Source organism: Staurois parvus, unplaced genomic scaffold (genome assembly GCF_062004578.1).
Source record: "Staurois parvus isolate SC_StPar_1 unplaced genomic scaffold, SC_StPar_1.0 ptg000321l, whole genome shotgun sequence".
Taxonomy (NCBI): Eukaryota; Metazoa; Chordata; class Amphibia; order Anura; family Ranidae; genus Staurois; species Staurois parvus.
In genome coordinates this window covers 6,358,898-6,371,358 of record NW_028318117.1, presented here as the reverse complement: position 1 = coordinate 6,371,358, position 12,461 = coordinate 6,358,898, and the positions used below count along the sequence as shown (strand labels likewise).

Here is a 12,461-nt window from a genome sequence, read left to right as displayed (position 1 = left end):
GCCTCGCCCAAGATGGTTACTGAGATCACATGGGGCATAAGCATCCAACCATGTCCCTGCGCATGTGCCTGAAGAAATCCTAGAGAAATTTAGTTACTCTCAACCTCCTCTCCACATCTGCACTGTCGCTGTGGACGAGCACCACCTGCAGTGCAGATAACAGATTGCACTTGCCCACAAGCTGCTCAGCAGATTACTTCCTCTCTGATAAGGTAGGAAAAAGGAGGAGAATGAAATACTTTACCAGAGGGGAACCTTAATCTGTTGAGCAGCTATGCTTGTGGTGAGTGTCTGACTAATGAGAAGGTGGAGGCACTTAAACAGAACTCTTTTTTTTCTTGTAAAATAATATGGTTTGATATGCAGTAGTTATATTGTATGCACACTTGCACTTTAGAAGAGACAGAGCGCCCACTTTTCTTGAAGTAGAACTTTTTGTTCACCGTTGCTGACGATTTTTTTTTTCATCTTTAGAATCACTGTGGACTTTTTATGTGTATAGTTTTTTGGATTGTGAAACTTATTTGTGTCATTTGGACTATTGGAACACTTCACTTGGTGATTTGATCTATGTATTTGTGAAATTATACATATGTATATGATTTACTTTTTTCCAGATTGTACACAGCGCTGCATTGAGTTCTGGTGATTTTTTGGTGTTTATTTTGTGTGCAGGTCTTCTTGAGAAATGCCAAAAAATCCAGTAGGGAAATAGCCTATTACTGAGATGCAACAAAGGATAAGAAAAGGTGAAAATAGTCTTTTATTAACAAAAAAAGCAACTGCTTATGATAAACTGGTCTTTAGCAAAGCTAATGCCATTCACATCTAGTTCAACATTTTACAACCAATGCCAGAAACAAGGAGACAATGCACATTGTGGACATAAAATAGGTCATTTATTGTGAATTTTGCAAAGACACATTTAAGCAACAAAATATACATTTGTGAACTTTTGATTTCATTCTATACATTACTAGACCATAGCAATAAATTAAATGTACACTATTTACAGACAGAGGTCACCGGAGACTTACAATAAGCACCACCAATCTAAAAAGAATACAAATAGATGTATATTTTCCCCTTTACTCAATTCACATACTTAAAAATTATTTTTTTACTCTAAAATTAGAAACTGATTTTGCTTATTGTTTTTATTTTGTCTAGTGCTACATTTAGGTAAAAATTATATTTATTTATATCAGCATGCTATTTTTATGTACACAACTCTCTTTTATATTTTATATTTGTAAAATTAAAACAAAGAGTTTGAAATAAATCAAACGATCAAACAGAATCTGGTGTAGATGTCTGGTTATAACACCAACATCCTCTGGGATACCACATAATGCAATATTTGAAATTGGGCAATGACAGTCAATGCAAAGGTTGGGAGCTAAAATTAAAATAATAAGCCAAGATTTTCCCTAAAATACAGAACCTCTGAATTTTGGATTATGTCCTTTAAAAATATCCTGAATAAAAACCACTGTTGAATTGGTAAAATTGTGGTCTTATCTTATATTTTCATATGGTCAAAATACGTATGCCATTTTGTTTTATTAAAACTCAACTCTAGCCAGAACAATGATTTTAATTTTGAATAAACTGATAATTGTGACTGCTGGTAATGTCCCTGCTAAGGACATATCTTTAAAGTTGAGCTCCAGGCAAACAGCTTAAAGTATATGTAAACCCTCACCTTGTAAAACAACCCATTGTTTCCCTTCTTTATACGTGATCACATACCCTCTGTTCTCAGCTGCATAAGGATCTTAGAGAGGAAGGAGGACAGCAGCACACTGATCTTCCCAGTGAATGGCTGTGCAGTGGGGGGGGGGGGGTCAGCACAAGTTTTCTCATTGGAGGAAAAACAGAAAAACAGGGGGACTGGTAGGAACACCAGAGATTTCACACAAATGAAGCAATACAAAGAGAACCAAATGTTTTTTCATACAAGTACATGCTACAACAGGCATTTATTAGGAATATGAATTTTTGGGTTTACATATTCTTTAATACAGGTAAAATACGTATAAGGGAATTATTTTACCAATGCTTATATTTCTGTCTGTCCAGTCTTGAGATGTAAACAGCTCTGCAATACAGCACAGCTTTGCCAGGCAGGAGAGAAGACCTGATTTTTATGTACTCCAGTTAAATAACACTAACACAATAACAGGTCTTGCCCCTCCCATAGCCTGTGACTGGACAGTGAAAGGAGAAGCAGCAAATTGATGAGCTCATCTCTTGGTCACACTGCTCTTTCCAGCTATCAGCATGACCCTTGTTAGTACATGTGCATTTCAGCACAATTGACTGGATCCCTCTGCTGCCTCTTCCAGTCTGAACTATGCTGTACTGAGAATGCAAGAAGGTGAAACCAAATCAAAATTAGATACATACACTGCTTGCATTTATAAAAATACATTTAATGATGTATAAATACAGTGGTGCATTAATTTGTGTATTTAATTTTTGCCTGGAGTTTAGCTTTAACAGAGACCCAAAGATCAATAAAAACCTTTTATTTATTCATTTCTTTATTTTTGCTGTCTGTGCCTTCATCATTTCCTCCCTATGACTCCCAAGTCAGACTGTGCACAGGAAGTAAGGGGAAATCTCTCCAGCAGGGAAAGATACATCAATATAATGTTGACAAAAAGTACCCATCCATTGTCAAGTGTAAAGGAATGGGCCAACAACTGCACTCAAGGTTACCCTTTGCCACTCTATTCATTGCTTTTAAAATGACAAGAATTTAAAACATATATTTCAAATCTTACCTAGAATTACAGCTTTTATTTTTTAGTCATAGCATTTTTGGTAGGGTTTTTAATTGTGGAACTGTAGCTCTATTATATTACTATTATTATTATTATTTGGCATGAAAGACAAATCTTGCCCATAAAATATGACCTTTAATATAACCATATATATATATATTTCTCAAATAAAAAAAATCTCAGTTTTTTAAATAATTTTACAACACTTAAACAATTTTAAATGTACACCGATCAGCTGAATTGCCAGAGACGCTTCTATTTCAAAATCAAATTTCAGTTCTCTGAGCCTTTGGTGAGCAACTCACTTTGCTGCTTGAAATGCTTAGAAGCAGAATAGGGCTTTCCTGGCTTATCATTTCTCAATACTCTTTCCTGTTTTAAAAGAACCTTAGTCTGGTTTCTGGTCCTTCCATAACTATGGAAACCTAAACCCAACTGCTTTTGCTGTAAACACTTTGGTAAAAGTAATAATACGGGCTTTTAAAATAACTGCACAACCTTCAGCAATATATAAAAGTACAATGTGTTTCCAAGGTAATGTTTATAATAAATTATTGGTGTTTTGCATTCCATAAATATGTTTTATTAGAGTGTGTGATGGCACCGGTTCTAGTAATATTTAAAGCAGATTTACTCAATTTTGGTCATAGTGGTTAAAACAAAGGTATCACAACAAATATACTGAAATGAAGATGGCCTTAGTGTTGGTCTGATCCTACTGCCTCTACATTTAAAGTCTAATTGAAATATCAGTTTAAATGAGCTAAATACAATCCAAGTGCATCAAAACAAAATTGTTTTCATTTAATTAAAAACTAGCCACAGAATGGGTAGAAAAGCCTGTTCCCTGCCAGCAAAGTGGAGAGGAGGCCCCTTGCACTCAGTGTGGAAACAATGATCTCTTTGCAAAGTTACAACATGCCCCCTGCTAAGCCACAGCCAGAGCCCTCCAAACAGCAGGGAGATTGAGTTTTGCTGTTGCTGAGCTACATATCTAACTCAGTAGGAGACACTTTGAACTTTGCAATGAGACCAATGAATCTCACAGAAAGCAACGATCCCATTCTGCAGTTGATGGCAGGGAAAAGGTTTTTCTATTCAGGATATGGCTACTTTATCTAAAGTATCTATCTAGAAAGTGAATTTTTAGACATTGAAAAAGTTTTGTTTTGATGCACCTGGATTTTATTTACCTGACTTAAACTGCAAGTTCATACGGGCTTTAAATTGTAAGCTTCCTTTAGCCATATGTACTAACATTCATAGCATGGCATCCACAATCATGCTGCAAAGAAAAGAAATGACTCCCTCTTATATGACATAAATATTCATAACTTCTCCCTAAAGATTTACATTCAAAATATGAAAATGCTAATAGCATGCTGCTATGGTTAGCATATATGCTACCCTTCCAAAAATCCAGGCCTGGATAGCAGTACTGTAGCAGCCAACTAAAATTTTAATTAGGGTTTTTTGTGCTGAAAGTACAATTGTAATATGTTTAACTTTTAGTTAAAGCCTAATTCGATAAGAAGTGTCCCTTGTGCTGGTGGTTGCTTGTTGAAATCTTCAGAAGGAAAGGGGGGGGGGACCTGCCAAGGGCACTCAGGTGTGTAAACTATGCCCCCACTATCAACCCCCTCCACCATAGAAGCTCTGCTATATCTTCCAGCAATGAAAAGCAATATATGAATGGAGGATGGGCGGATGAATGCAGGTCTGTCTCCTCCATTCATAGAGCACTTTTCATTGATGGAAACCATAACACAACTTCTGTGCATTCATATAGGCTGATACCATGTCAAATTCAGGTACTTGCATCACTTGAATTAAAAATAAATACATTTAATGATGTATTAATGATCTGAGAGCTGCATTAAACTGCATCTTTTATATTTGCCTTAAGTTCAGCTTTAAAGAAGTTGTAAACTGATTTTTTTTTTAAATTGGTGAGAGACTGGACATTTATGACAGAAGCAACCCGGTTGGTCTCTTCTGTCATAAAAGCTCCCTTCTGCCCACCAGCCATCATGTACACTGAGCAATGCATGCGCAGCTCAGTGCAGATTTGTGGCCCCCGATCTTTGCTGTGGCTGAGTGACGTCATCGCAGCCCGGCCATTCAAGTGGCCAAAAGCAAAGGACACGGATGGAAGACTGGGCGAAGATGGATGCGCTGGGTCTCCGTCGAATTAATTACACTGCAGCGCAGGAGGGTTTTTTTGATAGGTAAGTCTGCCATAATGTGCTAACTTGCCGTGCATATTAGCACATTATGCCGTAACCCACCTAGGGGTCCCCTCCCAAAATAATAATTTATAGCAGACTTAACTAACACTTTAAAGCTAAACCTGTTAATAAGTTAAAGAAATTTCAAATGCACGTGGATGTCATTTGGGATGAACTGCCACCTGTAGTGGAGAGGTAAGCATGAATGGGAATCTGAAGCTGAAGATTGTGAGGTTGCACTGTTAAGACATTAGGTTGGTGCTTTAATGTCACAATCTGATCTAAAGTACATAATATGAAATAAACAGGCAATTCAGCTACTTAATATCTACAATAAGATTATGCAAGTAAAAAAAGAAGTACTAGATATCCATATAAAAAGCAAAATTTCAAAAATATATAAAATGAATAATATATTAAAGTATTCATTTTACACTGAACACATTTTTGAGCTGTTCCTATAATTATAATCTTTACCTGCAATTATTTTCTTAACCTGAAGAGGGCACCCAAAAGCAGTAAATGCTTTGACTTCAAGTCTGTCCTGTTGGAGACATATACCTTTTCATTTAATAGATGCATACAAACCTAAGCTATACACATCTAAACGTGGTGTTTTATATGCCCACGTCAATCAGGCTTAATAGTTTATATTACAAGTGTACAAATATTTATGTCAAATAATTTAATATTTGAGCACTGAATCATTTTTCAAATGATAGTGATGTCTTTAACTCTTGCAGCACAGTAAATTGTACAAAGCAGAAATTGTGAGTGCACGTTATTAAAAAAAAAAAAAAAAAAAAAGTTTACGCAAACTAGGACAAGAAAAAAAAAAACTGTCATGTTGGAGACATGTCCTAGTACTTGTAGCCCCATCTCCTTGACACTAAGCTCCAGGTATGGATTTTTAAGCATAGTTACATTGGTCCAGCTTGCACCAATGTGCTGTAAGTATGCATATACCAGGGGCGGACTGACAACTCATGGGGCCCTCGGGCAATAGGGGATCACGGGGCCCCTGTGTCCTTGCCCAAACTCAAAACAGCCTATGAAAAAGGTACCAGGGGCATCTCATGGGGCCCTCTACTGACCCCGGGCCCTCAGGCAGTGCCCGCGTTTCCAAATGGTCAGTCCGCCCCTGGCATATACTATACCTGTAGAATCCCTGTGGGAGTGGTTAATAGTAGTTGCCACTATTGCAGTGATGTTTACTGTCTTTTGGGTCCCATGTCATTCACAGAATGCTATTTTTTTCAATGAATGCAAAGCCATCTCTATTTGTACAAGGTGGAGATTGTGACATCACCGTCCTGTTTCCCCACTTTGTCCAATCTGAGAATGCTTTGCATTCATTAAGAAAAATGCAAGGCCTGTAAATTGTGCCCATGGACTGGAGGGAGAGCTGTGACTGCTACAGTGATTTTCTCCATCCACCATGGCCCCACGGATATGGCATATGGATATTTGCATACATCCAAGCTGAACCCATGTAGCTATATGCATTACATTTCAAACCTGGAGTTCAGTTTTAAACCCAACAGGCAGTAGAACCGAGGAAGTCTTTAGGATGAGTGGTGAAAGATCTTCAACATTTAAACAACCTTATGAAACATATTCAGCAGAACTTGCCAAACTACTACTAGCTATACCATGAGCTGGATAAATTAGAACTCTGGATTACAAACTATGGCCATCCTGCTGATGAAGTTTTTGCAATCCTCAAATTCACTCACTGTGATGACTAATATGAAAGGATTATATTTCCAGGTTGTTTTTTTTATTAAGAGTACATTAGAATTCATTGTGTGGTGTGAGACTTCATAGAGTCATGAACTCCAGTGGTGTGAGAGGCAAAGACATGGACTCCAGTTTAGGGAAGAGTACCAAAAAATAAAATGCTCAAAGCCAGGAGGGCTATTCAGTTTTGGATAGACATATTCCTATACACACACCCAACTCTCACAGATCTATCCCAAAATGGACAACAATATTGAGAATCAGCTTCACTTACATTTCATCAATATTAAACTCTGTTGTTCCAGTTTGAAATCTCTGGTTACTCTTTTTAAAGGTGCCTAGTTGTTATTATTAGTATCATTATTATTTTTAATATCATATAGAATTCATATAGTGCTGACAGTTTGTGCAGTGCTTTATATTATCAGGGTAGTCAGTACAGTTACAATACAATTCAAGACAAGAGAGTTAGGAGGGTCCTGTTCATGAGAGTTTATGATCTAGTTGTTGGCTTCCAGCAAATCCCCTCACCTGAACCTGAATCTAGGGGCAGAAGGTATTCCTTATTAACCCATGCCATGGACTCCTCTAACATTAAAGCATTAAAATGATTTTTTTGAATACTAAATATCACCTAAGGTTGGACATCTCTCAAAACACATACAACAATATAAAAAAATAAAGCATAGAAAAAAGACATAGGTGTTACCCACCAACCAATCAGGTAATTCCATCCTATCTTTTAAATATAAGCTGTAATCAGAGTAGTGCCATGGAAAACACAACTTCCTTTTTTGTCTGGGTTTTATAGACATGACATAGCAAAACGTAAAACTTTGGTAACAGTCTAATATAGAAATGATCACTTTCTAGCCATTGCCACTCCCTCATTTCCTGATTCTTTTACTTATTCCTAATTTCTGTAAACAAGCTCTATTCGCTGTCATATATGTTCATTTTCTTTTTTGAAAATATATTTTATAACAGACTGACAACAAACACGTCACACTATACATATACTGATAGGTATCACTGTACTGTCTTCAGCCTTCTAAACCAGAGGTATATTATTAATGCTGGGTCTCCAAACAATATATTTGATTGACCCCTGTTGTCAATATGTTATTTTTATGGGACCCCAGAACGAAGTAGTTCCCAAATACTCTTCAACAGACTGTATGCTGTAAATGACCTAGCAACCCATAAAACGTATTAGAAGCATCCTGCTTGGGGCTTATACTCACCATGCACATTACTGTACATTCAAAAACAGAAGTGATCACCAAAAGCAAATATTCAATAGAAGCTTCAGATCAAATTATTTAATCATTGTGCAGAGACTACGAAAGTATGTAATGTATATGCGCTGCTTATTGTGAGGACCTTTTTCTTGGATTCACAATATCACTTGTTGAAGAACCCCCTTACCTCTAGTCCAACTGAGATAGCCTACTGCCCCATGATATCACTGTATAAGCTCTCAGGGCAGCATACTGTTGGGTATTTACCAGTGTTAGGCCTGGTTCACACCTATGCGTTTTTTAGTGCTTTTTGCAGAAACACCTTACAGTCCATTTAATATGATTCCTATGGGACACGTTCACATCTATGTGTTTTCAGCATCTGCATTTTTGGAAAGGGCCAGGACTTTTTTCCGCAGCAGACTGCAACATGCATAGGTGTGAACCTGGCCTTACATAGAAAAAAGCCTTATTTGGTTCTCATTGATGTTGTCATTGTGGGCAATGGGATGAGCATCTCCTTGCAGCTTAGGTAAATGAAGCTGGACATTTTCATTTACTTTCATTCCAAGCTTCTGCACAATTGTTAGAGGTTGAATAGGAAAGAGCTAAAGACTTAGTTACTAAAAGAGGGGACTGTTCAGTGTTGTACAGTCAACAGCTCATTATGTTCCATGGTTGAGCGTACAGGTTTTTTTAACCACAAATCTTTTCTGAAATCAGCCATGCTGAAATGGAATGGATTTAAACAATGATGCTGCCACATATTTCTATACAGCTCTATCTAATGTAGTACCTACCCTAAAAACCATTCTCAGCACAGTATCTATGGAAGTTAATGAATTGAGAGCTGCACATCAATCCCAGAAAAGCACTTTAAGTACATTTTAAATGAAGTTCCTCCCTAAAATCCCCAAACATATTTAGTATACTATGGTCTGAAAGCTCTATTGCAGCTTTGACTTAGGACATAGGACATTCATGTAAGTAACATTTAAGCTGAATAATTGTTCAAACTTCTAAACCATTAGGATAATTTTGCACATATATTTTGTGGTCAATGACTATTGTACAGCCATGTTTTGTATAGCACTGTAGATATAACCTTATGATATGGCAACAATGAAGGGGACTCTGCAAGCCTCAGAAAGATTTCCATATATCCTGGAAGATGGAAAAGCAGCATTTGGTAATATCGGTAAATTAAACATGAAGCACCACCTCTAGGTAGAATGCCTAGGATTGTGGTGAGAATTCCAGTGGTCTTCCCTGATAATTACAACAAACCAGTGCACGTAGACTGTGTAAGTAGGATGTATCAAGTAAAACATGGTCTTTGCTTCAGACAAGATAAAAGAATGAAATGAAAAAGAGTTAAGTCCACTATCAGACAAGACTCCGTTCACAAGACAAGTGTGACAAGTGTGGACACAAAGAGTGCACTAAGATGGCAGTTCTTTCATTGATTCGTGGGGAACAGCGCAGTAATTGAACATTTCCTTGAATGCGTTGTGGCAGTAACTATTCGTGGAGTGAGCATACCCTTTCAGGTCAGTTCTCAAGATGGTAGTTAAAGTCTCACTAGTCTTGAACTCACTGCAAAGCAAATAAAAAAAGACAGTCAGTGTAGAAATAGTATAAGTGATGGTGTGTTCTACACGCACATGCTAAATGATAGCCTAGTATTTTATCTTTACTGTACAACAAGAACATGCTGCACTATGCACATAGCCAAACAATGAAAAAACAATGAAATACTGAACTGCAGCAACAGCTGAGGGTAAACAGCAGGCTATCAGCAGGAAGTGTCAGTTCGTAAAAGGGTGTATTTAATTTCTTTGCCATTTGCCTGTCTCATTTATATATTTGCAATCAAAATAACTTCTTCCATTTATTTGAAGTGTTTTTCACAGGGGTTTTGTGTGTATATATATATATATATATATATATATATATATATATATATATATATATACACACATATATACATAGTCAAGACACACACAAAAAAAAAATTGCATAGTAATACCATGTAGTCTTTGAACCAGATCAGCAGACGGCACTCTAGTCTTGTTTCCACATTTTCAGCTATTGTAACTTTTAGATATGCTGAGAGAATCAAACCTACAGAACTGAATGAGCCATCACAGCAGTGACTTCTCCCTCATCAAATGACTGAGTATGAGGTTTCAGATTTTTTAAATAAAGCAACCAAAAGGGTATAAACCTGTGGGAAGGGGCAATAAAGCACATGGAGGAAGTAAAGCTTGCCTATCCAATGATAGAATATGGCTGCATATATTATATACTGTATATACAGTATATTTTTTCCCTACAAACTATACATTGCAATAGTTAACACACATTGCTAACTGATAATAATAATTTACATGTATATCTAAATGATCAGTTATGACCACTATAAATTCCCTGTGACAATACAATGCAATAATTAATCCCTATATTCTGTGTAAATGCGTAGAAACAAAAGTCTTACCTTACTAGCCCATACACCCATTTTTGGCACAGTAATAATTAAAAGTAAAAGTTTAATTTAACCCTTTATAGATTTTCAAATGTCGGGAAACATAATAGATGTCATTATTAATACAAAGGTATACTTGTGGTCATTACAAAATGAAAAATGTGGAGTTTAGTTAAAAAATATAATATTTATAATAAATAATAATATACACAGTACCTTATCTTAAGACACTTTGTAGCAAGTATAGAAAAGGTGGCTTGGAAAACTGAGAGTTACCACCTTGTGTTTGCACTGTAGTACGAATGTAATGCAATGTATAAATAAAGAAATTCATGTCGATACTCATAATGACCACAGGTTATAAGCCATGACTGCTAAGCCCTTTATGTATTGCAAAGCTCTCAGGCACTGGATTATTTGCATTTCATATTGCCATTTTCATGCAGAGGCAATATGGGACCATATAATGAGTGATGTGCAAAGTTAGTATTGGATCAACAATCATAACTTTTAGTTAAAGGGTGAATAAGCTTTGACCGATAAAATAAAATACTGCAAACTCTTCAAAATAATAATCAGAAAAATAAATAACTGATAAACAGGATATTAAGTTTAAAGTAGAAGCTTTAAAATGACTAACATGAGTTATTAACACTTTCTTCTACTTTCTTTGGAATAGGAACCAGCTTATTTATTGCCAAGTACACCCCTGAAATTTTCTGTCTGTGCCCCTTATCTACTTGTAACTGACATTACAGCTACAAATACCAAAACATTGAATGTTCCAGTGCATGATGGGAATTGAGCAGCTTTGGCACAGAGGAGTGGGCACACACACCAGCAAAAACTCAAGGTTAGAACTTCTGTCAAGTTTTTAATGTTTTCTGTTTTCCCAGTGGTGAAATTTATCTTCTCTATGTGACCAGTGATGACTGTCTGATGGCACATTACAAATCATATGGATTTGAAAGGTGTAATCAGAAGGGGAATAAAGAGGAAATCTTCCAATGGGTAAACGTGCTCAGGTGGCAAATGTCTAAGCATGGGTTTTTCCTATTTTGGAGAAATTTCCTCTCACTTTTGCTTTGTCTATGGGGCAGGAAGTGAAGTCTTTTTTCCCCAATAAAGCACTGATGCCAAGAATACTTGACATGGGTTTTAACATAAATCTAAAATTAGTTTTTAAAAATTAATATTTTGGCTTTAGATACTGTAAGTGTCATGGTTCACCATGATCTAATATTGAACAAAATGGATTGGAACACTTTGCACTTACATTCATGACACTTGGCACTTACATTCATGAGTCCCCACTCACACTTTACAGTCTCATGGGGTATGTTAAATTGCGCTTTGCGTTAAAGTGGTTGTAAACCTCAGTCATGACATCTGAACAAAGCACATATTTCTGCAGTGTTTTATTGTCTTTCTCCAAAGCTCTGAGTGTCATTTCTCCCTGGTGCTTCCTTCTTTTGTTATCAGCATGTTTCACTTCTGAGATGGTTTTCTGACACCAAAGATAAAATTGTGAAGGGGAAGAGAGCTCAGCACACAGCTTATCTACTCACAACACAGCTCTACATGTTCCTTTCTTCCTGTGCAGTGTGTGGAGGGGGGTGCATCCCTTTCCTCCAATCAGCACTCATGCAGTTTACAAGAGCTCTAACTGCAGCTCCCCGCCCCCTCCTCTGTGTTACTGACAAACTTAAAAGGAATTTATCTAAATTCAGCCCTTTTGAAGGGATGTAGAAATGAGAAAACTGCAGATAAACAAGTACAACATATATAGGAGGATTTGTTTCATCTCTGTGTATCATCTTAGCCAGTCACTTCACTGGGTATATGTAAGGGTTTACAAGCACTTTAAGGCAGTCCGTTCATTTGAATGTACTGCCAACTCACCATGAAGGACTTTGCTCTGAGGTGCACTGCAACACAGGTAGTCATACTTTAGTACTTGGGGTTCTATTTAAAATAA

The 12,461-nt window shown here is 36.7% G+C and overlaps 1 protein-coding gene across 4 annotated transcripts in view; it reads right to left on the bottom strand.

The window, feature by feature from the left end:
- Positions 1 to 877: 877 nt before the first annotated feature.
- The window catches only part of RAP1GAP2 (RAP1 GTPase activating protein 2), a 918,850-nt gene continuing 907,266 nt past the window's right edge, over positions 878 to 12,461 (bottom strand). For all 4 annotated transcript variants that reach the window (XM_089683779.1, XM_089683780.1, XM_089683781.1 and 1 more), the window contains one exon: positions 878 to 9,594. In XM_089683779.1, the coding sequence (XP_089539905.1) occupies positions 9,592 to 9,594 (3 nt within the window). In that variant the 3' untranslated portion in view covers positions 878 to 9,591. The remainder of the gene's footprint in view (positions 9,595 to 12,461) is intronic.